Here is a 27,303-nt window from a genome sequence, read left to right as displayed (position 1 = left end):
TCTGCACCCTTTCTGCTGGAAAGCAAGGAGATTCCTCATCTGGAACAGCTCCTGCCAGATCACTGTGAGCTGCTACCACTGAGCAGCGCTGTCTCTTTCCATCGTGAGCACTGAAGGATGCAGAGAGGAGTCCTTGCTGGAAGGAGAATGGATGAATTCACATTTTCCTCTCCTACATTTTTCAGAACGGTCACCCCACCGACCAATCCTACAAGCAGGACTCCCTGCCAATCAGACTGTGGTGGTCGGGAGCAATGTGGAATTTCACTGCAAGGTCTACAGCGATGCCCAGCCCCATATCCAGTGGCTGAAACACGTAGAAGTCAACGGCAGCAAGTATGGACCTGATGGGACACCCTATGTCACAGTGCTGAAGGTTGGTGCTCGCTCCTTCTTTTTACCCTCAGGGCATCCCTTCCTCTGCTTTGGTCTCAGTGTTAGAGGGACCAGCTACGTTGGGGGGTTACTTCTCAGAGAAGCCCACCGTCTTGTGGCAAAAGAGATTAGCACTGAGTAAAGGTTCTTGCCGTCAATGGAAGCCATAAAATTTTATAGACATGTTCATAAATAAGGCCTAGACTAGCAGTGCAGTGAGAACCAGAAGCTCTTGACAGAATATGCTCAATACCACGGTTCCTAGAAGGGTGTTTATTATTTAAATAAGATTTTTGTGAGCTCCGGGTTTCATTTTATATGATTGTTTCGTGTCTATGAGAAAAAATAATGAGAATAAGCCAAGGACCACTGTTGGGATTGTTCTTTCCTTTAAGCCTGTGCAGTGGAATACTCTGCTTTTGGAGGGGGTACAGCAAAAATGTCCTAATGTCAATGTTCCAGACTCTTCTGTTTGCCAGAGATAACACAACTACTGTAGTGGCACAGATAAGCAAAGTAGTTGCAAGGGCTGAGGCAACTGTGAGAAATGCAGCATTATAAAAGGGAAGCTGTCAGATTGCATTTGACCTAAAATTGGAAAAATAACCCTTTTTTACTGCTTCAATGGAGGTATTTTCAGGGCTTATTAAAATGAAAGGCTCCCAAGTAAAACACATTCTTTCACTTTCCAAGTAAGTACACTGCAGTGCACATGTACTAAATAATGCTCAGCTCCCAGCACCTGAGAGCCAAGAGAGCCTTGTTCCAGCCACGAACATTTGTGAGCCGTGCTGCTATCCATGCTCAGGAAAGCCTATATTTTATTGAGCAAAAACTCACTTAGTAAAACTCCACTTTGCAAATGCTTTCTAGAAAGGGAGTTTCCAGGTTGCAGGCAGAACAAAGCCAGCAGGTCTGGTTTCTCCTGAACCAGTGCAGATATAAAAGTAGGGAAAAAAAACATTGGACTTCTAAGCCCCCCTCCCCCTCTTTTTGTTTGATAATTGAAGGCATCCTGTGCTTGTGTGTATTAGAATAGTGCCAAATCCAGTTATTCTGTCCCTGCAACTTAGAGCTGAGGCTGTCCTCATGGACATCCCCCATGCACATCCTGCTGCACACACCCTTCTTTCTCTTCGTATGAAGTTTTGTTGTGGTTTTTTTTTTTTCTTAAAACAAACTTATCAGACAGCATCTACAAAACTGTAACTCAGCCAGATGCATGATAATAAAAGCCAGAGACCCTGGAAATAATTACACAGATTGAAATAACAGATTGGTTGGAAGAAATGGCTGGAGACAGCTCCTCAGGATTGGCAGCAGGCGCTTCTCGCGAGTTGATAAAACTTCTTATTTTCTGTCTGCGTCTCCAAATGTGTTTGAATTATGCATATTTGAATTTCCCCCTGGTTTCACAGCCCGGCACCACGCTCTGAATAGCTGCCTGTGTCACATGCCATCTCGCATAGTCTCCGAGCTCCGTGTGTGGTCCCCATGGGATAAAGTGGTACCTTTTGGAAGTTGGCGGAGCCGCTGCGAACAGTGCCTTGTGTCACAGGCACAGGCTCCCATTTTGCTGTGGCAAAGGACATATAAATAGTCCGTATAAATAGCATTTTAAAGTTACGTTGGAGCGGCACCGGGGTGGCTAGGTAATTAGAATTGCCAAATACCTCCCCTTCTGCGGACGCATTCCTCGAAGGGGAGCACAGGCAGGCGTTTAAAAGCAGAAGTTTTGTTTGGTTTTATTTTTGCTGAATAGGACCAGCACACGTCTATTTACTACTTCTGGTTAATCAGGAATGCTTTGAATTGCGTTAATGCCGGCATCAGCGCTGGGGCACGGAGCATTTCCATTTTGGGATGCATCTTTTGTGTGCCAGTCCTGGGCCTCCACAGAGCTGCAGCAGGCCCAGCTTTGCAGGGATTCTTTTCTGTTTTTTTGGGTGTATGTGCTTATGCTTTTCAGAACGAAAGATGATCTTGCTGTCATCTTCAGGCCAGTCCTTTGGCTGCACAGACTTGTTGACCTTATGTCATGCAGCGCTGTTGCTTTGAGTCAGGATCCTCTTTAATGTCTTTAAACAAAAAGAGGGGAGATTTAGGCTAGATGTTAGGAAGAAATTCTTTACTCAGAGGGTGGTGAGGCCCTGGCACAGGCTGCCCAGAGAGCTGTGGGTGCCCCATCCGTGGAGGTACTCAAGGCCGGGTTGGATGGACCCTGGGCAGCCTGATGCAGTGGGGGCAGCCAGCCCAGGGCAGGAGGTTGGAGCTGGATGATCTTTAAGGTCTCCTCCAACCTTAGCCATTCTATGATTCTGTGATCCTGGCCATGCTTGCAGGGTCCTGGTAGTGGCCCTTCTGACCACAGCTTCTTGAGAAAGGGCCCCCCACTGCCCAGCAGTATGGTGCCTGCAGGGAGATAAGGCTTTTTTTATCAGCCTGCCCTTCCCTCCTGCTTTTGGGAGATTTACTGGAACTGCTGTGGGGCAGTTTGTATAGGAGGAATATCTCAGTCTCCATCAAAGCAAGGAGAGGTGCCCAGCACATGAAATTTCCCCATAAATCTAATCAAGGACAAAACCCACCCCAGACCAGCTGGATAAATTAAATGCTGTACTTTCAGCCCATTTTTCAAGCAGCTCAACAAAACCAAGCCATCACCTGCGCCAGTTCCTGAAAGCCAGGGCTCGTTTGTGATCAAAGGCAAGGCCTTGTTCTTTGCAGAAGAACACTAAATGCATTCCAATTTCAGAGGGAGGCTGGCAGCACAGCGCCCAGGCTTTGTCAAAGGCTAAATTGCACATTCTGCACTGAAACATGCCTGGTTTAATTATAAACAAGGCAGCAACAGCAGGCAGGCACATTTCCCCACTGGTCAGGACAGACAGACCTTGCAGCATGTGAACCTGAGAGATGAGATCGGGTCAAACCCAGCGGTGTTTGCCATCAGGCATGGGCACAACAGCTCCATATTGATGCCATCTCTGGGTTTGGTTTCCAATAACCTATGAGATCCGTCAGCCCCACTGATTTTAATGGGCTGAGAGCCACATTGGCAGGATCAGGCCCTGAAAATGGAAAGCACTGAGGTGGGGCTGGAGAGCATGAGAACAAAACTGAGAAATGCAATCGGTTTATTTTCATTTCCAGGACTGAGGCTGATACTTTTCTAGACTTTCCCCAAGCTACTACTGAGGCCACCCAAAATAGTTGCTTATTTTCGAGCAAAATACAAACAACTGTTTAGGAACAAACTGATGTGCAGTTGTGGCAGCTTGAAAGAAGAGAAATAAAACCCTGCTTAACAGTCCGAAGCTTGCTCGATTTATGTGCGCCACTTTATTTAGTAAAGAAGAGGCTCCTATAAGCAGTGGAAAAAATTACAGCTAATTTCTGAAAGGCAAAGTCAGCAGCGAGTTTCAGACCGCCACTGCTTATATTTTGTTTCCAAATTCTATTTTGGAATCTGATAATTGAAACAGTATTTGCCGAGCTGAGTTGCAAACACAAATCTCTGCTTAAGCCCTTTCTCTGGTGCTCCCGTCTGCAGAGTTATTAAGGAACTGCTGTAGGGTCTTCACTGTCATATGGAGAGGTGGGAAACTGTTCTGTTTTTGGGAAGAAATGGCATGTTCCAGCAGCAGGAACACCAGCGAAGGGCAGGAGGGTGACCTGTGTGTGGTTTGGGGTTTCTCTTCTTTGCCCAGGTCCTGGGTAGGTTGTTCACCGCAGGGTGTTGTGGGGATGTTGCTACAGCCAGAAGGAAAATAGGCTTGAACAGTCAATCCTAGCTAATGTAGGTTCGATTGAGGTATTGTTTGGTTTACTGAAGTTCAGGTTTCTGTCTATTCCTGCAGTCTTGGATCAGTAAAAACGCTGAAGCCGATGCTAACCTAAATCTGTTCAATGTGACAGAACAAGATGAAGGAGAATATCTGTGTAGAGCCAACAATTTCGTAGGCATAGCCGAAAAGCCATTTTGGCTCCACATTCGCAAACCAAAACCAGGTAAACCACAGACTCTGTCCCAAGGCCCTGGCAACTGCAAGAATGAGCTATAACATTTTAAGAAGCTAGTGATTAAAATTACTATTCATTTTGTATTACACCCTGTCAACTGACGATGAATGGCTTTATCTTATTTTCTCGCTATTTTTTTTTTTTTTTACAAGAATGTAACGCCTATACAGCAATTGCCATGGAAAAATTCCCACAATAAAATGACTGTCAAATTTTGCTATCAATCCTTCATGCTTTTATTCCTTTCCCTTCCTTTCAATTGAGTGCTGATAACAGAACTGCATGCTAATGACCTGTGACGTTCAGCGCTCTGGAAAACCAAGCTGTTGCAAGGTTTTTGCCTCCAAAACTGATGTAGTCATTATGGACTCGCTTCTGTCCCTTGGAGAAGTAATTGGGAAATAAGTCATACGTTGGCTTGTACAAGCAAACACATTAAGCAAACACGCTAAGCAGAGAGCAGCACGGCGTGGTGAGCTCTCTGGTGTGACTCCAGCCCCTGCACCCCTGGAGGGTCTGACACCTTCTTGTGATCAATGATACTGTGGTATCAGAAGCTGGATGATGGGTTTGAAATGCTCATTCTGAAAATCATTCAAAAAAAAAAAAAAAAAAAAGAAGAAGAATGCAATATTCTTCAATGAACTCAACGTTTGTATGTTCATCCGATCAGCACTTGAGTCTTTCCCCACCATCTCTCCCCTCCTGTCTCGTTTCGTTCCATCTTTTCCCATTACTTTCTCTCTCTCCCACCCTGTACTCACCCTACTAACCAAAGTCAGTCATATTGTGGGGGCAATTTTTCATTTGGATGCTTTTGCTTGCATGCTTCTTTAGTGGGACAGAGTAAGAACCTGGTGAAGGGAACTTTTTTGCCTTTGACTGCAGGTTGCAGAGGGGAATGAATGAATATATCTGGAAGATGGGCCAATAGAAAAGCAACATCAACAACAAAAAACACTTTAATCTGCTTTTGAAATTTGCCTGTGGTGTCCTCACACTTGCTGGGAATGTGGCTTATTCTCTTGTTCTCCCTCTTTCTATATGTGTGTGTTTTTTTTCCCCTGTAGACGGCAGGTGTTAACACAACGGATAAGGAGCTAGAGATTCTGTACTTGCGAAATGTTACTTTTGAGGATGCTGGGGAATATACTTGTCTCGCAGGGAATTCTATTGGGTTCTCACATCACTCTGCTTGGCTGACGGTGCTACCAGGTATTTCCTTCTGTGCTGGCCTCTCCTTCCGTCTCCAGGGTGCTCTGACATTTGCTTTAGAGATGCCAGGTTCCTGCAGACATGTTATCCAAGGAGGGCCCCCTCTGTGATTTGCTGTGCCAGTGGTAAATTGGCACAACAGAAGACCCCTGTTGCATACTCACAGCTGACAGATTTTGCATTTCATAGAATCACAGAGTCATTGCGGTTGGAAAAGGACACTAAAATCAGCTGGTCCAACTGTAAGATCATCTAGTCCAGTCATTTCATCCCAGGATTTAAATTGTTACTGGAATAATGATACAGAATGGTGTATATCTTCTTAGATGGCGGTAACCCAGAGGTGCTCACAGCCTCTGCATTAGGAGGCTGTCGTTAGGTACCAAAATAGACACTTTGGCTTCATATGGTGCCAGTGTACTCAGTGGGAGAAGGAGACTCCATTTCGGATGGTCCAGAGCATCTAAACCCTGCACATACAGTGGATCATTTTATGGAGAAACCTTTCTGTTCAACCTCATATCTCAACCTAAAATCAGATGCGCAGCTGGTTGGTATGAGAACACCTGTCCCCTCCTCTGGCGTTATTTCTGCTTCATGGATGAGGAGGCCCAGACAGTGATCTCAAGCAGGAGGTCCATCAAAGTCATCCATGGTCAGAGCCCAGGAGCCCTGGCTCCCAGGGCACTAAGTGCCACAGCTGAAAATGATGAAAGCTGTTGTAGACTTGAAATCTGAGGCCAGAGTGACCTCAGTTTTGTGATTCGTGTGCAAAGCTCTCACTGACAATGAAGTCAGCACAGAATATGCAACAGGAGAGGTCTGCCTTCAAAAGGGGTTCAAGGCTGTGCCTTCACCTGCAGGATCTGCCTCTAGCTATGGGGGCAGCCCAGGAAAGCACCAGCAGTGTTAATGTGGAAACTAAGTGGGTGCTGTGCCTTGCAAAGGCTGCAGCGACAGCCCTGGAGTATGTTCAGTAGGTCTTTACTGAAAAGGCACCCAAAATCCTATACCCCCCAGTTTGGCTCACCCAGTTGTAGACCACACTTGTGTCTATCTCACAAACACATTCTGTCTTGGGATGTGTTTAACAACCAGGAACTTTGGCATCTCTAATCTTGACTTTATCTGTGTGGGTGATTTCGTCTTGAATACTTTTCCTGGGCTTCAAGAGGGTTTCCTCCATACCTGACCCTCTGCAGGTAGGATCTGCTGGTCTTTTCTCTGTTCATTTGCCAGCTTCAAAATAGCTGATCTGATCCTGTTTCTGCTTCTGCCATCCACTGGATGAGATATCACTTAATTTGGTTAGAGCACTAATATCTCTGTTATTTTAGAATCTCCTCATCCTGCCTCATTCAACCATTAGATTGCTTTTAAAATGCATGAACCCACGCCTCCTATTTAAGCAAATTAAAATGGGAAGGAAGAAAATCACCTGAACTTTATAATGAAGTCAGCCATGGAGAAGAACAGCCATCCGTGCAGCAGCAGGCTCCAAAGCACTGCCCTCCACACTAAAGGAGGAGCAGGATCCAGCTCTCCTGGGGAACCTGTGCTTGTGAACCGCTGCCCTCTCTAAGGGAGGAAATGGAGGAGAGATGCTGTGATCCCAAGAGATCTGGAAACCCTTCCCCATAGGAAGAGATCGCTGTCTGGCACATGGGTACACATGTGCTGGTGCAGCCCCCATGGTCACCCATGGCTATTTCTCCATGTGCATCCTGGACATCAAAGACCTGATTTGGAGCCTGCTGCTGCAGGTGGAAAAGCTCCCACTGACTGAAAAGCATGGATTTAAATGAGACATTAGCAAGCTAAGCATGCTGCTGGCATGACTTCATTGTAAAGTTTTCCATTGCTGACTGCTCCTCTGATGCTGATCCACCTTTAGGGGAACAGAAGACTGGTTCCATTGTGGCCCTTCCTCTGTCCTGATATGAGCAAAGTGCCTGCCCTGAAGGGAACAAGTTGAGAATTGCAGCTGAGCTTTGCTGGTCCCAAAAATATGTTGGTGGAAGTTGACCAGCCACTGCTGATGGGCTCGTGCCATCGCCCTCCTGGCTCAGCCACCTCTCTAAGCCATACCCTCCAACAGAACTGAATTTTCACAAAATAATTACATAGATAACTGCTGTGAGACTTTTTCCTTTTGTGGTGCACTACCCCTGGGTGCCCTTTGAGCCCTTTGGTCCTTCAGAGCAGGCACTGATCTGATGGAGATCATCACATGAGGTCCAGATGCACTCACCAGAGGGGCCAGATCAGCAAAAGGCAGCAAACACCCATCCTGCAATCCTTGCACATCCAAGGCACCCCATAACATGGTTCGGATGTGTGGAGAAAGCAAGATGTGGTTCAGAGGGACAGACGCATGAAGGTGCCTTCAGTCTAGAGCAGTGGTTTTCAACCTGTGGGCTGAAGGCTCTACAGCATTACATCAAAAGACAGCAAAAGTATCTCAGGAAAAGGCAAACCAAATGAATATTTTAGCTGCAGCTGCATGTGGAAAACCACTGGCCTAGGAGGGTCACCTCACAGGAGTCAGTCAGAAAGTTTGCGTGGGTCAGCAGGTCCTCCCCACATTCTTTGTGCTGTGTGTGTGGTTGCGGGCAGGCAGTGCTGGCCCCACCTGACGGCTGTCTCTTGTCACCCTGCAGCAGAGGAGCTGATGGAAATGGATGATTCGGGCTCAGTGTACGCTGGCATTCTCAGCTATGGCACTGGCTTAGTCCTCTTCATCCTGGTGCTGGTCATTGTGATTATCTGCAGGATGAAAATGCCAAACAAAAAGGCCATGAACACCACCACTGTACAGAAAGTCTCCAAATTTCCACTCAAGAGACAGGTAACAGAAAGTAGATACAAGATTCCTATTCTCCCCTATGGTCACTCCTGTTTGTTTGTTTTTTTTTCCTCCTTTTCCATTTTCTTTATAGGTGAGAAATTACCAGAAGGGCACTGCCCAAGAGCAACATAAGTTGGATACGGTGTAGGAGTTCATTGCCCTTTTATTCATTTGTTTCCATTTCAGTGGAGCAGTACCTGGTGGCAGCTGCTTCAGGTTTATGAGCAGCTCCCAATGCTCACAGTGCACTTGTGGATGTCACAGAAAGCTGATCTTGCAGGGGAACGGTTTGATCGTGCTAGAGGGGTAATTTGGGGAGCAGGAGCTGTTTTCACTGAGGTCATTGACAAACTGGGAACCATTCCTCATAGAGGTTCCTCTTCATCCATGCAGCTAGAGATGTTCTGCCACATGTAATTGCAGAGGGGCTGGAGCAAATGGCACTGTGCAAGACCACATAGGGAAGTATACAGGTGTTCCAGCTTTGACTTCAGGCATGTCGTGGCCAGTTACCATGCCAGAAGAGAAGTTACCCCATAGCCTCTCATGCACACCCAGATGTGTGTGTGGAAGCAGACAGAGCAAATTAATTCATTATTATGCAGCTGCCAAGAGTCTTCCTTGCAGGAGAGCCCTGGCTGACCTGACCCTGCTTTCCACCAGTGAACAACCTGTCCATGTTTGCCTGGGTCAGCAAAATTTTGCAAGGGTGGGGGGCAGTTCCTGTGTAGAAATTACCAGAAAGGTGTCAGTGTACAGAGCTACTTCAAAACCCCCCATCTTGAGCACATTCTCACCCGCTTGGGATACAGTTGGCAATAACACTTAATTTGCTCTACCCAAGCAGGTGTCGTTGGAGTCCAACTCTTCCATGAATTCCAACACACCCCTGGTCCGGATCACTCGTCTCTCCTCCAGCGATGGGCCGATGCTGGCCAACGTCTCTGAGCTGGAACTTCCTCCAGATCCCAAGTGGGAATTGGCACGTTCTCGGTCAGTCAAACCCACCATCAGGGTCCCCATGCCTCCTGGGGGTGTCACCTCCCCAGCACCTGCTAACACACCTGCTTGTTCCTCCCTCCAGCCTGACCCTGGGGAAGCCGCTTGGTGAGGGCTGTTTTGGCCAAGTGGTGATGGCGGAAGCAATTGGGATTGATAAAGACAAGCCAAACAAGGCCATCACCGTGGCTGTCAAGATGTTAAAAGGTATGGGGAATCTATAGAGGGTGGAGCATCATACTGTGCTGGGGTTTCCTCTCTTGCCCTGTCTTTTAAGTCCTTTGTACAAACAGATCCAGTAGAAGAATGCAAGAAGACCCACTCTTAGGCTTCACCCACATAGCCTCGGGGTGAGGGCTGCCTCCTTGGAGAGGATGTAAAGGTGTAAATCCCATCAGGAGAAGGGAATGGGAATTAACTCTGTTCTTTGCCAAGGGGTAATATGATCACAGAGAAGGAGGGGAAGCACCTTCACTTCTAGCCATTTCCAGGAGCCAGTCTGCTCTTTACTCCCCCTGTAACCAAAACTAGCTATTGTAGCAGAAGCTTATGCAATACACTCAGCTGGAGTTTACAGAAATTCAGCTGCTAAACTTCTTCTGCCCTCTCATTGAATAACCTCAACCCAGAACTGCTGAGAGCTGAAAGGGAGCCCAAAATGGGGAATGCACAGGACACTGCCATAGGAGTCCTTGTTCCCCATGCGTAGACAAAATCACCAGGAGTTCCAGGAGCTCTGCAGGAGCAGGCAGGGCAGACACTGTGGCGGTGTGCAGCCCAGGTCTGAGGTTACACGGGGTGACATTTTTTACACAGAAATATTTCTTATCAGCAAAAGATTCTTTAGATTTCTTTCAGTCTGTTCTGAAGTTGTTTTTGGAAGCGGGAACATTTCCATCTCTTCACATCAAAGCATTCATTTGAGATTTCCCCCCCGTTTTTCTGCTTCTGTAGAAAATGTACAGTTTTCCATGCAGAAAAATAAACATTCCTTCCACTGTCCCCCATCCCAGCTCTGACCTTCCTGCATCCTTAACTGTACGTCCCTGGACACAAGGGAGGGAAACAATCATAGAATCATAGAATGGCTTAGTTTGGAAGGGACCTTTAAAGATCATCTCATTCCAACCCCTTGCTGTACAGGGGATACGATGCAAGAAAATGATGCCAAATACCCAAACTGGCTTTTTTTTCTTTAATATTCATCAGGACGAAACAGAAGATGAACGATATTATTGATTTACATATGAGCATTTCTCTCCATTTATTCCGTTTTTCTTTTTGAACATTTTTTGTGTGTGTGTGTGATAGTAGTTTTTGTTCTTAATTTGAGATTTCTTCCCAAAATAGAATAAAAACAAAGACTGGCACGTTTTGCATATTCATTCCCCATCAATCTCTGCATGGCTATGCCACAATTGTACTAAATGCTTAACAAAACACTCACTTTGTTCCTTTCTTGCTTTCTGCAGATGATGCCACAGACAAGGACCTTTCAGACCTGGTCTCTGAGATGGAAATGATGAAAATGATTGGGAAGCACAAAAACATCATTAACCTGCTCGGTGCTTGCACGCAGGACGGTATGTGCTGCCAGGGCTCAGGGAGCTGTTTCACATTCCTGCATCCACAGCATTGGTCTTAGTCTCCCTCATGGCTTTCTGGAGCTATTCTTGCCCTGAATAGGACCAAACCACTGTATTTGATCAGTGCTGAGAAACTTTTCCTCCTTCCTTTGGCTTGCTCACAAATCAACTGTGTGAAATTTGTCTGGGCCCTGCTGATGGCCAAATAGCTCCTGCCTGTTTCTGATGTGGCTTGGCTCGAGTTGCACCTTTCCCCAAGGTCCACCTCTGTGTCTTTCTCCTTTTCTCATAAGTTTACAATTACGTCCTGGAGTTTTGTGATTATTTCTATTTAATTGCTGACTGACTGTCCAAAATGACCCAAAAGATGAGATTTAGGGGTCAGCCTAGCCCTGTGTCTTTTCTGGCTGCTGATGGTGCTCTTGCTTGCAGGACCGCTCTACGTGTTGGTTGAATATGCATCGAAGGGGAACTTGCGGGAATACCTCAGGGCACGTCGCCCACCTGGCATGGACTATTCCTTCGACACCTGCAAGCTGCCCGAGGAGCAGTTGACATTTAAAGACCTGGTTTCCTGCGCCTACCAGGTGGCCCGGGGCATGGAGTACTTGGCGTCACAGAAAGTGAGTTGAGAAACCTCAGTTGATAAAAACATCGGTCATAGAATCACAGAATGGTTTGGGTTGGGAGGGACCTGAAAGCCCACCCAGTTCCAACCTCCTGCTGTGGGCTGGTTGCCCCCCACTAGATCAGTCTGCCCAGAGCCCATCCAATGTGGCCTTGAGTACCTCCAGGGATGAGGCACGTACAGATCTCTGCACAACTGTGCCAGGGCCTCACCGCCCTCTGAGCAAAGAATTTCTTCCTAACATCTAACTTCAATCTCCTCTCTTTTTAGTTTATAACCATTCTTCCTTGCCCTATCATTATCCACCCATGTAAAAAGTCAGTCCTGCTTGTAAGTTCCCTTTAAGTACTGAAAGACTGCAGTTGAAGTCTCCCTGGAGCCTTCTCCAGGCTCAGCAACCCTTGAGAAGAGACCCATGTGTTCAAAGACAAGCAGTGCTGTGTGTGTGCAGGACAACCTCAGGCTTCTCCCTTTGGAGGCCAGATTTTTCATTACAAAGGATCTTGGTCTTTTTTGCAGAAGTTTTAAGCTATAGAAACCTATTCCCGTGTGCAGGCTGCTCCACGAGCCATGCAGCTGAACAGGTCTTGCTGTCACCTGCAGACCCCTTAGCATCTCCAGAATGCTAACAAAAAACACAAGCAGCCCAGACCTTGGTGCCCGCCCCCAGCAATTCAGCATCTGCCCCTTGTAGAATTAATTTATTTTCAGATCGGGACTGAGCCAGCAGTGGTTAGGGTGAACATCATGCAGAGTTGTGAGCTTTCACCTTGGGAAGCATTACTTTAGAGTCAGGAGTTCCATGCACCCCTGACTTCCCTCCCCATCTCCCTTGTGAATTTGCTAAAGATACAGGACACCCAAAAGGAAGCCAAGATCCCTCTTGCTGCACACGTGTTTGTGGTTGCAGCCAGCACGTGTAGGCTCATTGCAAGCAGAGCTGGTAGTGGATTTGGCATATCCATGCCCAGGATGCTCCCTGGGGAGTGCTTTGTTGGCGTATGACTGCAGTTCATAGTGGTGGTTCACAGTGGCTTAAAGCTCTTCCCTTTCTGCACAATGCTGGCTGCTTTAACTTCTTTCTCAGACTATAATGTATTTTGGGTAAATTGGGGATATTTTAATTAATTTGAGTATTTTTACTCCAAATATTAACCAGCACTCTTCTTTGTGGAGCAAATGCATTAGAGACAAATCGGTATACCAGTAGGCACCTACAGAAGAGGAAGGTTTGATTTCTTACCCATGCATCCCCTTTGGAGAGAAACACTGCATGGCCGTGTCAGTGCTGAGGCTTCTGATGAGGTGTTGCTAAGAGGTGGCTCCCACTGAGCATGCATGATGAGGCGGTGACACAGAGAGCCAGGAATTAAGCAGTACTCACAGCTTTATGAGCTTGAGAGTCAATGAAACAGCAGCTCATAAACCACACGTTGCTGTTAGATCCAGGCTTAAGCAGCTAACAAGCCCTTATTTATTGACTTGCTCACCTTTCACAGTGCATTCATCGTGACTTGGCAGCCAGGAATGTGTTAGTCACTGAGGACAATGTGATGAAAATAGCTGATTTTGGCCTTGCTAGAGACGTTCACAACATCGACTATTACAAGAAAACCACCAATGTAAGTACTGAACTGCCATGCACATGCAGCTTTCTTTCTCACAAGGAACTGCTAACCCTGCAGGAAGTGGCCCTCACTCCACATCTCCCTTTCCAGAGGGGCTAAAGGGGTTTAGGGGAAAGAAATCTGCTGTAGCCTAAGCTGGTGAAGAGCCATAGGCAGGCTGGTCCCAGGCATCCACCCACCATTCATTTTCTTTCTGACAGATGTTGCAGGTACTAGCAGCTGGTTGAGAGGTTCACATCTCTGTCAGGTAGACTCTAGGCTAAGAGAAGCCAAGATTTTTACCAGAGAGCCTTTTCTAGCCTGCTGGTCGCCTGTTCATAAAGGTCCCAAGGAGCCAACCTCTGGCTCTGCCTTGAGAGAGGAGTATCACTTTTTTGTGTGTTTCTGGAACTAGCTGGCTTTCGTGTATTCTCTCTACTTTTTACAGCAGAGTTCCATGCCTCCACTACCAAGGGTGAGGAGATGGTCCCAAAGCAGTTTAGATTATCTGTAGAGTTTAGGATAGAAGGGCAGGAGTGAAGACCAGCGTTGTGGTTCAAAGCCCTACAGCAGCTGTTCAGCTCAGAGCTGTCCATGATACATCCCTCCCCATCACTGCCACAGTGCAGAGCACGAAGCATTTCCCAGCACACTCCACAGCATTATAACTGCAAGGAGTCCAAATGCTCGGGCAGCCATACTAATCCCTTGCAATATCATAACATACAATTTTGGAAAATATTGGGAATTTTTATTCCAGCTAAGATGGATTTCCCCTGTTTGAACTGCACTGTGTAGCTGAAAGCGTAACCCCATTTGTGTACTCTGCTTATGTCCCATCTCTAGCTGCCTATCCCAATGAAGTGAAGAGTAAGAGGAAGACAAAACCCTCCCATAGCCAAATTACACCTCAGCCTAGCAGCAGTCCTTTTTTGGACTCCAGGGGCTAAGCAAAGCCCAAAAGAGTCATGGTAAAACTAGTATTTGTTATCTCTTCTTGTATGGGACAGGCATGTTTGCAGAATGGTCCCCTGGAAACCTGGGATCAGGGCTCTTTTTCACTCCAGTGGGATCAAGATTTGATTCTTGGAGGATCTGGCCTTAGAGAACACTTTCGGAAGTTCCCCCTGTAGTTCAGCCTAAGCAGGATTTGGGCTGTGCATCACATTGTTTCTTCCAATCAAAGAGATGAAAAGTGTTGTGCCATGCTCTGCTTCAGTGCTAGCTGCATATGTGAGCAATTGGTGCAGTTCCCATGCTAAGATTTAGATGCTCTGATATGTTAAACCTGCCTTGGCAGGGAAGTACAGTTCTCTGCAGAGAGCATTTACCGCAGAGATTGTCAGCAAAGATCCAGGGATCAAATGCTGTAATCTGTTTATACGTGGCCACTACTGATTTGCGCAGTGACCGGGAAGACAGATGTGACTGTTAATGAAAATGTTTCAAACTGGATTAGAAAAGAAGATTCAGATGGTGCCGTTGTGGCTGGGGGAATATGCTGATGGGATGTTCCCATTGTTTTCCTAATCACAGGGTCGGCTGCCTGTGAAATGGATGGCTCCAGAAGCATTGTTTGACCGGGTCTATACTCACCAGAGCGATGTGTAAGCATTATCCACGTTTAAAAAAAAAATAATAAAATGACAGCAAAATAAGCACTAATACCATCCCAAAGACAAACGTACTGCTAAACTCAAGCTCTGTCCGGGGTGCCGGGGGACGAAAACGCAAATGAATCAATTCCAGGCTGCAGCGTTGCACACGTGGTTTTGTTTTACTGTTATCTGGTTGCTTTTAACCAAGGATCTCTAGTAAGCTGTTGAAAAATTACTGGAAGGCAGGCAGGTATTTCTTGTGTGGTTTACAGATGAGGAGATTCATTCTGCAGGCTGCTCTCTTAAAGACTGCTCTTTCGTTTTCCTGACTTGAGTGAAAAGCAGAACAGTCTGGGAAGCAGTTTCAGCAGTTTTCATCGCATCTGAACTTCACACAGACCAAAGTAGCTCAATATGCACACACTTTTTATTTCAATATTTGGTTAATAATGGTTTTTTCACAGTAATTTAGCAGACAGGCTGCCTGTTCCCCAAGGCTTGCCGCTTGCAAATGGACAAATGAATCATTTCTATTTCTGTAAATTTCACATACTTTGGCTTTATTGATCTTAAATCATAGTTTCCATGCTTAGGTAATGCTGCATTGGGCATGACAGATAAATCAAAGCTAGAAAACGGGAGAGAGAGCATGCCTGAAAGAGAAACAGAGACAGATAATCCCTGTTTTTAAAAAGAAAATGAAGAAGGCAAAGGATATTTTTGAAAAGGGGACTTTTAACCAGAGCACAGCTGCAGGAGTGGAGTGTGTAACATTAGTGCTCTGCTGATTTTTGTTGGGGTATTTTTCTCTCAGCTTGGCCAGTGAAATGAGTGTTGTAACAAGCAAGTTTTGGTATCAGCTTGCACAATTAGTGGCCTGTGGTTCCAAGCCTGCGATTCAGTGAAGCTGTGCATGAATAATTTGATTTGTTCCATTCAGTGGAGCTGGTGGAAGACCTAACAAAGAGCTGGGGGTAATAGATGGGCTGTCACCTATCTGATTAAATGCTCATTTCAATTTCAGACTTGGTGCCTGGGATTTCTTTGCTATTGAGTTGGATCAGCGGAGATCTCCAAGTAACTAGTAAAAATGGCCTAGGCAATTAGTCATGCTATTGATGACTTTGTTAGCTATGCATGGCTGCACAGAAATAAAGCCGAGCAGGGGGAAGGGGATATTGGGGGATGGGGGGGGGAATGTGGAGGGGAAAAAAAAAAAACTCATTGAATTTTAAAGATCTTTCTTTGGTTTCCAGCTGGTCTTTTGGAGTGCTACTATGGGAGATCTTCACTTTGGGAGGGTCTCCGTACCCGGGAATTCCTGTTGAAGAACTCTTCAAACTCTTGAAAGAAGGCCATCGGATGGATAAACCCGCCAACTGCACCCACGACCTGTGAGTGGAGGGGGGTGACCCTTTCTCCTCTTCCCACTCCCCCTTCCCTCTGTGGCCACAGACTGCCAGGGCCGTGGCCAGGCCCTGCTTTGGGCTGTTTGGGTGTCACGTTTCTTCCTCATTCATTGGGTGGCAATTTGGTGTGCCGATCTGGCACCTCATCCTTAGGACAGGCCTTCATCCTGCTTTTAGAGCACATGCACACATGAGGTGAGGGCTCCACAAATCCCTCCTCCCCTCCCCAAAGTGAGGCTGCAGTCTCACACCCTCCTTGCTCCACGCCTCAGGGACGCCGTCTTTGGAGTTACAGCCACAACCCATTTTGTATCCCAGAAAATGACATAATTATACTCAGTTCCTTCCTCATTACTTCAGCTTCAGTGACTCCTCAAGCCAGCCTGAGTGGAGAAGGCTGTGCCTGCCCATGCTTGGAGGGGAATTGTAGCCATCCCCTCAGTGCTGGGCTGCCTCCCTGCTGCTCCTGACATGGTGGTTGGGGGCTGGGCTATGTGGTTCCCCTTGCCCATAGCTTTTCTCTCAGGTAGACAGAATCCTAGGGGTGAGCCTCACAGTGAGTGATGAGTACTGCCATGGGTGACAGCCTGTCTTCCCTGTCATCTTCTTCCTGGAAAGGCTGGAGAATTGGGCAGAGAGGAACCTGATATGGTTCAACAAGAGCAGGTGTAGAGTCTTACACCTGGGGCAGAATAACTGCATGCATCAGTACAGGTTAGGGGATGACCTGCTGGAGAAGAGCCCCATGGAGAAGGACCTGAGTGCCCTGGTGGACAGCAGGTTAACCATGAGCCAGCAGTGTGCCCTTGTGGCCAAGACAGACAGTGGTATCCTAGGGTGCATTAAAAAGAGCATGGCCAGCAACAGAGGTGATCCTTCCCCTCCACTCTGCCCTGGTATGGCCACATCTGGAGTGCTCCGCCCAGTTCTGGGCTCCCCAGGTCAAAAAAGATAAGAGGTCACCTAAAGGTAGTCCAGCGGAGGGCCACAAAGATGATTTAGGGCTTGGAGCATCTCTCTTATGAGGAAAGGCTGAGAGACCCGAGGCTTCAGCCTGGAGAAGAGTATCTAAAGTATCTAAAATGCAGGAGTCAAATGGATAGGACCAGTCTCTTTTTGGTGGTGCCCAGCAACAAGACAAGGGACAAGAGACACAAACTGGAGCTCAGGAAGTTCCACACAAAACATGAGCAAGAACTTTACTGTGGGAATGACAGAACCCTGGATAGATCACGGAGTCTCCTTCTCTGAAGCTTTTCAGTAACTGCCTAGACGCTTTCCTGCTCAACCTACTGTAGGGAACCTACTTTAGCAGGGGGTTGGACTCAGTGATCTCCGGAGGTCCTTTCTAACCCCTGTGATTCTATGCCCTGTAGGTACATGATCATGCGGGAGTGCTGGCACGCTGTCCCCTCGCAGCGACCCACATTCAAGCAGCTGGTGGAAGACCTGGACAGAGTCCTCACCATGACATCCACTGATGTGAGTGTGGTGTTGGTGTGGAAATACAGGGAGGGGTGGCTTGTCCCTAAGCATGCTAACGTGTCTGTCCCCTTTCAGGAGTACCTGGACCTCTCGGTGCCCTTTGAGCAATACTCACCCGCTGGCCAGGACACCCACAGCACCTGCTCCTCAGGGGACGACTCGGTTTTTGCACATGACCTGCTGCCTGATGAGCCCTGCCTGCCCAAGCACGTGCCCTGTAATGGCGTCATCCGCACGTGACGGCCCCCCAGGACAGACAGATGGACAGACAGGCAGTGTTCCCACCCTGGCGCAAGCGCAGAGCGCCGAAGACAAACCCATAGTGAAGGATGTTTCCATGAAACTGCTCGGTGATGCCGGAGGATTTTTGTTGTCGAGTTTTTTTTTGTTTTGTTTGGTTGGTTTTTTTCCCATTTGCTGTATAAAAAGTCAAGAAGCACTGTTTGGCCTGAAGGAACTCATCTCTTGCCAAGATGATCTATCGTGTATGATTTTTATTATTATTATTATTATTATTTTTCTTTTTTCCTAAGCAGAATGTTAAACCTGAGGGTACTGCCCTCCTGCCTGCGCTTGCCGAGCGCCTGAGTAGCCAATCTGTGCCTACTATATGAAAAAGAGGAAAAAAATCTTCCTAGAAGAAGAAAAGCTAATGAAAAAAAAAATGTAAAGAATGTAGAAATTCTTTGCTTATGCAATCTGTACATGAACCTTTTTGGTGGAGCTGAAAAGCCACGTTGCCTGCAGGGATTCATATATTTATAGAAATATCTATATTTTTGTTGTCGTCGTTTTTATAGCTTCGTGACCTTATTTCCCAGCTACATAGAAGGAATCTTGTCCAGAAGAAGAAGAAAAATAAATAAATGATACGCAAATCAACATGGAGGAAGAATTAAAAATAATTAAAATAAAAAAAAAAGACAGTCAAGTCATCCTATAGGAGGAGAGCACCGCCTGGCCGCTGGCCATGTCCTGTAGGGATTGCACACCCATGTGGCATCTTGAGCTGTGTCCCAGCCTGCAGGAAGAGCCAATGTGGGGAAAATCTTGCTTTTTGGAGACGGGGGTTTGCATACTTTTGCTTACAAAGGGCAAGTTGTAGGGGAGAAGCTCCTCCAGCCCTTGGCACCAGCGGTTTGGCTCCATCTACATGCAGTGACTTGGAGAAAGAAGTTACGGGTACCTGTAGGCAAGAGCCTTTAACTTATATCAAAAAGGTTTATTCCAGAGAATCTGTGTATATATCTATAAATATATCCTGTATATATATAAATAAATATATGGGGAAAAAAAAAAAAGAATGTATAATACTAATTCAACGTAAAGCAGTACTGAGAGAGAGTCTCAAAATACGAGCATTGCAATCTAGGATATACTGATCTGGGTGAAAGAGAAGAGTTGTGTTTGTTTTATATCTTCACAGTTTTGTTTTAAAAATTGTACGTTAACATGTATATTTGTAAAGTTATTTATAGACATTAACAGATCTGTTCTTCGGTTTAAATAGCGTAGCGTTACTGTAAACTTTAAATTTCACCGAGTTTAAGGGTCGTTTTTTTTTTAACTTATTAAAAATGGAGAAAAAGTATATTAATCAAGTTTTTCTTTTGTGTTTATGGGAAATATTGAAAGAATGTATAGATGTACAGTCCTTTAACAAATTACATTTAATGTTTTATATATATATATATATATATATATGTATTCGTTAAAAAAAATATTAGTTTATCCTGGATTGCAGTGAGCAAAGGTAAGTTTATTTTTCAATACATCACCAGTGGTTAAAACCAAACCAATAGCAGAGAGATGGTTTTTACGTATTTCAGAAAAAAAGAGGGCCAAGATTTCTTCCATCACTTTAACCACTGTGCATTACAGGGGCGTGGGTGTTTATTTTTCTATTTTGGAATGAAGGTATTCTTTGTGGTCGAGTCAATAAGAAGCACGCAGCAAAGCAACGTGTTGACTTTGGATGACGCGCATTAATTTTTTTTCCCCCTGTGCCAGTAATGTTGTATTTTGGGTTTAAGAAATACCATACGGGCAAAATAGAGAGAGGAGCGACATTGTTTGCAGGGGAGATGTAACGACTGCATATTTCTTTTGCATTTAACACATTGAAAAATGCCAGTGATGCCTAGTTTTCTGTGTTCGAAATGCTGTGCTTTTTTTGTTCCTGAATGTCAGACAGCACATGAGTGAAAAAAGAACCTTCACGTGGCTCAGGCTGACGAGGGGGGGAGGTTTGGGGTGGGCTTTTTTTGTTGTTATTTGTTCCTTTTTTTTTCCTTTTTTTTTTTTTTTTTGTCCAGAAGACTGTATCTACTACCACAAAGAGGCAAGGAGAATTGCATCCTGAATTCCTCCTTTATGTTTTGCTCTGGTGCATATTACATATCAAGGTTTCAGAATAGCAGGATGGCAGCATCTCATTTTTAAGGTGGTTTGTTGTTTTTTTTTGGGGTTTTTTTTTTTTTTCCTTCTTAGAGCCACAAAATCCTTACCCTAAAATAAATAATTTATAGTTTGAGGTTATTTCAATGGAAGTTTGAGAAGGTAGATTTCTATAGAATTTTGTTTTGTTGGGATAAAAAAAAAAAGAAAAAAAAGAATTTTTTGGTATTTTCTTACAAATGTCTGCTAATTGTGTACATTCCAAGTACTCGAAGCGTTGCGTTTCGTGTACTGAAAAAAGAAAATGTACAAAACTGTGCATGATTTCAAATGTTACTAGATATTATAAATATATATATAATTTATTGAGTTTTTACAAGATGTATCTGTTGTAGACTTGTTGACTTAACATTTCTTATTCAATGCTTATATAGTTTTATAGCCTGGACTGTTATCTTTAAGAGCTTAAAAAAATTAAAATTCCAATTTTGTTACATTTTATACTGTTGATGTTACAATCCACAGGTTTGCGTAGCGTGATTTTTCAACGAGCAACTCTGTTCAGTTTATTTTAATAATGTACTTCTGTGCCTGACAGCTGCAGCTGTCCAAGGTGTGAGACAAACACTAAATAAAACTATTCTGCTTTTGTTAACATGGCAAACTTAATTCTACCCCCCCAAAAAATAATAAATAAATAAACAAGTTGTTAAATTCTGGGGTTTGTTCCCAGTTGTGAGGGTCCTTTGGAGAAAAAAAAAAAGTAGCCCTAGCACAAGGGCAGGGTTTGCTAATGAAACCTGGGTTTATTCAGAGCAGGAGCTCTCCCAGTAGGAGAGTGGTTGCTGGGAAAGAGAGCGTGTGAGCACACAGAGCGGGCCTCCAGTGCGCTGTGGGATGGGCACACGGGGCCCCATCCTGCCCAGCACCCAAGGGGCAGATGCGTTTGGTTCCTTTGTATTTGGGAACATGCAAGGGAACACTGTTAATCTGTGCTTTGCTGGCAGCAGATGGGGTGCAGGGGGTTGTTGCAGCTCAGGAAGCATTGGCCATATAAAATTAATAGGCTCCTGTGAGTGATCCTTTGGGGTGCTTCCCAGAAACCTTTTAACTTTTGCATTCAAGTCTTACGGGGAGTGGCTGAGAGAGCTGGGATTGTTCAGTCAGGAAAAGAGGAGGCTCGGGGGAGACCTTATCAATCTCTACAACTGCCTGAACAGAGATTGTAGTAAGGTGGGGGTCAGGCTCTTCTCCCAGGTAACAGTAATAGGATGACAGGGAATGGCTCTAAGTTGCAACGGGGGAGATTCGGGTTGGATATTAATAAAAATTTCCTCTCTGAAAGAGTGGTAATGCATTGGAACAGGCTGCCCAGGGAAGTGGTGGAGTCACTGTCCGTGGAGGTGTTCAGCAGCCATGGAGATGTGGCTCTGAGTGACGTGGTTAGTGGGCATTGATTGGGATGTGTTGACGGTTGGACTAGATGATGTTAGAGGTCTTTTTCAACCTTAATGATTCTATGATTCTAATTTTATCTCACTACAAGGTATTTGCAATTTGAAGTAAGTGGCCAGGCAGGAGAGCACAGCAGTCTATGCGTCTCTGCAGCACTGGAAGCAATGTCACTACTGCTGCTTCCTAGCAGAATTCTTTTCTTTAAGAGTGATTGCTTGGTATTTAGGTCATTTCCTTGACATTGTAGGAAAAACCTTTTTTAGTACTACCAAGACACACTGCACCGTGGGAGGAGAACTCTGGCTTCAGCAATGGGTTGTTTCCATGCTTTCAGGACATGCTCTGATGGCGAGCACGGAGCCCTGTCCCAGCAGGAGTGGCACAGAGTGAAGAATGACCTCTGCTCATTCATCATGGCATGAAGGTGAGGATGTTGTGCACCGCTGGCCACCAGGATGAGAAAGCGCAAGAGGGACAGAGCTGCAGTTAGCTGCAGTGTTTAGCACGCCTGTGAGACAGCTGCCGAGAAAAGTCCTCCAAGCACAGAAGACAAAGTTTGTCTGTGGCTGACCTGCACATAGAGCTGGCGTGATGTTTGCTTTTCCTCTTGAGTTTCATGATGTCATTCTTCCCCTGCCAGCCTTCACGCACTACACTGTTCGCTTGAGGGTTAGAGAGGGGGATAATGCTTTGCTTTAATTGCCCTACTGTGCAGCGAGTTCTCAGCCAAGGAGGAATATTTGTCTGGCTGCTGCAGGTGATACGCATTTAGCAACTTGCAAAACAATCTCAAGGACCATGGAAGCTGCTTTGGAGGGGCTGTGTCACTGAGCGTGTCCCAGCCTGGCCATCACCGCTCATCCTCCCCTTCAGTGGCTGTAGCTTTTCACCCAAGCCATGTTTCCTTTCCACATGAAAGAGGTATTTTTCAAAACAGAACAAGTGTCTCTTTTCCTCTGCGGGTGACTGCACAAACAGGGCCTCACGCTGGCCCTTCTGACCTGTTTCATAGCAACGTTCAAACAAGTTACTAATATTGTAATATTTTATGTGTCCTCATTGGCCATGGCTCCGTGGTGAGCCAGGCAGGATTTGGCAAAAGGAAAAAAAAGTCTGAAGCTCTGCAGGTGTCATTAGGAGATGGAGGCAGCTAGGATGAAAATAGCCAAGTTTCCTCATTCCTGGTGCCATCTAAAACTCTGCTGCTGGTGGACTCCTCTAGCAAGTTAGTGCTTTCCGGAGGCTTTACATGACCTGCAGAAGGGGAAGGTGAAGACCTGAGCTGTACTGACATTAAAAGGGAATAGAAAGAGGGATGGCTCTGCTCAACATCACAGAGCTATCAGCAATGGAGAGATGTGAGGGAATGGCCAAGCACTGAAGCACGTAGTGGCCCAAGACCATGGTCTTGTCAAAAGTGAAGGGATTTGTCATGCTTACCTGCACCCGTCCTCCAATTTCTCAGCTGCACTGGCTCTGTTTCATCACCATCCCTAAATGTTAGGTCAGAAAATCAGGCATCAAATGAAAACTGATGCTAAGCAGCACAAGATAAGCCATGGATAATCAACTCATGGCCTCCAGAGTGATAACACACCCTGCTCAGCCATTATTACAGACACTGAGCTAAATTCCACACCCGTGTGCCCCTGGGTCTACCTCGATATCCTCTGCATCTCCTTGGGGCATGGTAGACTGAGATAGGAGAGGAAGATGGTAGCACTGCCTGACATCAAACCTGTCTCAGGCAGGTACTACATTTGGGTTCACTCTGCCCTCAACTAGAGGCAACACAGATAGCAGGGTAATCAGAGACTTCCAGGCATCAGAGACTGTATTACAGAGCAGGGGTAGAGAATCATGCTACCTTTTAACTCACTTCCTAATAGGAGAGGGACAGAACATAAAGTACTGACAGCAGAAAATCTAAGCTGAGAAAGTTAATAAGAAACATCACATGCCCTGAAGACTCTGCCAGACTTGTAGAACTGGGCAGAACCCAAACATCTTCTTACAAGCACTCACTGAAGCTACCTCAAGGAACTATCCAGTTTTGAGAGTAACAAACACAAGATGATCACAGCCAGCACAGATATCAGCACAACACCTTGCACTTCCCTAGGAGACAACACTTGCTCCTTCAGATATGTCTGGTCCTACCAAAAATGGCTGAACCCAATTCAAGAAAAATAATACCATATCTTTCCTGGATAGCACTGTGGATATCTTTTTTCCTCCAGTACAGCCAATAATATGTTCAAGACACAATTCTTTGTGCTGACCTTCCATCAAACGCTTATCTAGTTTGCTCAGCAAAGCAGAAAACCCATTTGTTTGGTTCCAACAAGTCAGTGTAAAGTTTTCCACTTCCACACCAGTAATATGAAAGAGGCAGGCAAATAGAACTTTCCCTAAAGTAAAAATTAGCTAGTTTTTGTAGAAGTTGTTTTCAAGCAGACCCTTGTATTAAACGTGCTTTAGTGATATTGGCATGTAACCCCTTGTTATTAATAGGCACAGGATACAGATACCTTTTTTCATGCTCTTATGCCTCCCTGCAGCATTTAGCTCCTTCTGTTCTCCAGGCTGAACAGCCCCAGCTCTCTCAGCCTGTCCTCGTAGGAGAGGTGTTCCATCCCTTAGCTCATTTTTGTGGCCCTCCTCTGGACATGCTTCAAGAGCTACATGTTTCTCCTGTACTGAGGACTCCACATCTGGACGCAGTACTCCAGGTGAGGCCTCACCAGTGCAGAGCACAGGGGCAGGATCACCTTCCTCACCCTGCTGGCCACGCTTCTTTAGATGCAGCTTTGGATACAGTAGGCTTTGCAGGCTGCAAGCTTACCATCCACCAGTATCCCAAAGTCCTTTTTGGCAAGGCTGTGCTCAATCCTTTCATCCCCCAATATAATACATGTCCATATACCTGTGAGTTCACATGCTGCAATGTGTTACTGTCAGAAAGGGGTAATTATTTATAACCTGCAAATGAAACGTTCAAAACGGTGGTAGTCTGAATGAGATCTCAGAGCTCTTGTTACGCAGGTAATGCAGATTTCTGGTGTTTATTCTCCCTTGGACAGAAACCACATAGCCAACTCTATGCTGCAGGTGAGAGGGTGAGTTTAGGGCTGATTGATCTGGGCACTATAAAATACATTTGTGGAAATACCCTTGACAGCATGAACTCCTACCTAATGCTTTCCTTGGAGGTTTATGGCTTGCACATGAAAAACTGCAAATCCCTCCCAAAGGCATTTTTGGTCGAATTCTTGGAGAACACCTAGAAAATCAAGAATCAGACCATCTTAATGAGATCCTGCACAGTCGCACAGCCTGCCTCTTCAAAAAGGTGGCTCTGCTCAGAACAACCCTTACTGCCTCAGCTTGGGGTGTTTAAATATCCAGTTAATAAAAATTATCTGCCAAGCAGCCCTTCAAACTACCCGGTGAAATATTCCTACCCTGATAGAAACTCACGAAAATTTAGATTGTGTTTTTTCAAGCATTATCACCTTCCAAATAGCCCAGGAGAGAAAAGGAGAGGTTATTCAATACATCCCTAATGACCACGGAAATCTGTCTGGTAAAGCAAACACAGAGGTCTGAAACCACCATATTTGGCTCCTGAACAGCATGGTGACTACTAGATAAAAAATGCAGATAAATACAACACACATAATGAGGCTGATGCTGAACACAGAGATCCGGACGGGTGCAGGGCTCAGGCTGCAAGTGAGAGATGCAAAGGACCAAGCTCTTTCCTTGCATAGACTGAGTGAAAGATGTTCAGGGAGGAGTGAGGGCAGATAACCAACATCTGGAGTTCCTCCAGTCCAAGAATAAACAGTTTTGCTAGTAAATACGCTGGTAAAATTGATGCCTTTAATGTTACCTATCACTTTCACTGATGTTTACAGCTCAGGTCAAGGTTCAGCCTTAAACTGCGGGAAGTCTCAGAAGGACTGAAACGTTTTGGATATGCCTCTTGTGCCACCATTGTGTCCTCACTAATTAGTTTGTGATGAGATTTTTTGTTGAGAAGTTACCATAGGAAATGTGCACACTGGCGCCACGTTTTACCTCTGTTAGGAATTATTACTTATTTGTGAGGATCAAATTTTTCTTTCTCAGTTTGAAGAATAAACAGGAGGTAAGAAACCTGAGCCAGTGACAGCCTTCGGATCCCGAGTCCACTCCATGCAATGCCCCGCTATTGGCTTTCACTCTTCAAGAGTGATTTCAATGACATTTTCAGGAATTAGGTTTCCAAATCAAGGCTGTTATTGGATATCCAGAAAACAGAAAGGTAAGTGCTGTATTCATTACAACGTTACAATGCTATGTTGGAACAGAAAGACTCTTGACTTTTCCATCAGCCTTATACTTAAATATAGAATCTAAGACATTTTTACAAGGTAGAGGAAGAACAAGAAATTGCTGGCAAAAGGAGCAGTTCTGAGGTTGCAGAATCTAAAATAATTTCAGGTGGCTGATTCAAAGCTAGCTAATTTCCCTGAATGTGCCACAATCTTCACGTCGGTGGTACTAGCTCAGATTTGCCTTGCCCAGATCAACATAGCACATAGATTTTGTGAACAGGGAGTAACATAAGCATAGTGGGAGCCCAAGGAGAGCGAGCAGGTCTCCAAAAGGGATACATTTATCCTCATCATCCAAGTAAATCTGAAGAAACCACGTAAAAGGCGACATTTTAATTGTTAGGCAAAATTTCCAGCAAAGCCAAGAGAAGCTTGCTTGTGTGGGAGGGACCAGGAGAAGTAGGGCCTCTGTGCATGTGTGAGCATGTAGAACAGAGCAGAAAAACAGTTGTTTATGCAACACTGAAATTGAGAAATGAAGCAGTCAAGCGATGCAGTGCTAGGGTTGAATGCTCAGCTGTAATGTTGCCTCCCAGTATATAAGGTTCAGCAATGGTGTGTTTGTGTATCGTTATGGATCCATGCAACAAACAGTCTTCTCGAGACACGGCAATATCTATGAAGTGTGCTGGCTTGTTCAGTGACAAGACAACCTTTGATTATCCTGCCAAAAAAAGAGACCCAAACCAAGACCTTAACATGCGCCAGCAATTATCTGGTATCTTGCTCTAGAATGCTCCTTGTAGCTGATGAACAGCAAGCCAGCTGTCAAACAGGGCTGTAGAGACTCATTATAAAAGCCCACGTCACCGCTCAGGATTCAATTTTGCAATACAGCCAGGTCAAGCACAGCCCAATTCCTTCTAGCAAGAGTTTTTTGGGAAATGAGTGTGTGTAGCTACAAGAAACAGATCTTACATGTTCTATGTGCCTTTCAAGCCTCCCAGTGGATTGAATAATACTTTGCTTCCTAAGTAAGAGTCAAATTCTCTTCTTCCTAATACTATTCTGATGATTCGCAGAACAAAAATATTGAGGCACTGGAACATGTTGCCCACAAAAGTTGTGGATGCCCCACCCCTGGAGGTGCACAAGGCCAGGTTGGATGGGGCCCTGGGCAGCCTGAGCTGGTGGGGGGCAACCAGCCCATGAGGGACAGTTGGAACCGGGTGGGCCTTATGGTCTCTTCCAACTTAAGACATTCTATGATTCTATGATTCCCACCATATTATGCATATTACTCCAAGTGAGCAAATCTAATGCTGTTTATTTTTATTTCCTCAATGTCTGAGTGAT

The 27,303-nt window shown here is 45.4% G+C and overlaps 1 protein-coding gene across 10 annotated transcripts in view; it reads left to right on the top strand.

Annotated features, from left to right (window-relative positions):
• Positions 1-20,825, top strand: part of FGFR3 (fibroblast growth factor receptor 3) — a 52,351-nt gene extending 31,526 nt beyond the window's left edge. For 5 of the 10 annotated variants that reach the window (XM_015285877.4, XM_015285876.4, XM_015285883.4 and 2 more), the window contains 12 exons: positions 186-376; positions 4,236-4,386; positions 8,274-8,467; positions 9,309-9,454; positions 9,546-9,667; positions 10,933-11,043; positions 11,479-11,669; positions 13,174-13,296; positions 14,818-14,888; positions 16,136-16,273; positions 17,665-17,770; positions 17,849-20,825. In XM_015285877.4, the coding sequence (XP_015141363.1) occupies positions 186-376; positions 4,236-4,386; positions 8,274-8,467; positions 9,309-9,454; positions 9,546-9,667; positions 10,933-11,043; positions 11,479-11,669; positions 13,174-13,296; positions 14,818-14,888; positions 16,136-16,273; positions 17,665-17,770; positions 17,849-18,013 (1,709 nt within the window). In that variant the 3' untranslated portion in view covers positions 18,014-20,825. Of the gene's footprint in view, positions 1-185; positions 377-4,235; positions 4,387-5,468; positions 5,614-8,273; positions 8,468-9,305; positions 9,455-9,545; positions 9,668-10,932; positions 11,044-11,478; positions 11,670-13,173; positions 13,297-14,817; positions 14,889-16,135; positions 16,274-17,664; positions 17,771-17,848 lie in introns of all 10 variants that reach the window. The other 5 variants (XM_015285882.4, XM_015285881.4, XM_015285879.4 and 2 more) reach the window with 5 other exon arrangements.
• The last annotated feature ends 6,478 nt before the right edge of the window (positions 20,826-27,303 follow it).

The sequence above is a fragment of the Gallus gallus genome, chromosome 4 (genome assembly GCF_016699485.2).
Source record: "Gallus gallus isolate bGalGal1 chromosome 4, bGalGal1.mat.broiler.GRCg7b, whole genome shotgun sequence".
In the NCBI taxonomy this organism is placed as follows: Eukaryota; Metazoa; Chordata; class Aves; order Galliformes; family Phasianidae; genus Gallus; species Gallus gallus.
Note: the sequence above shows the minus strand (reverse complement) of the source record. Positions and strands in the feature narration are given on the sequence as shown.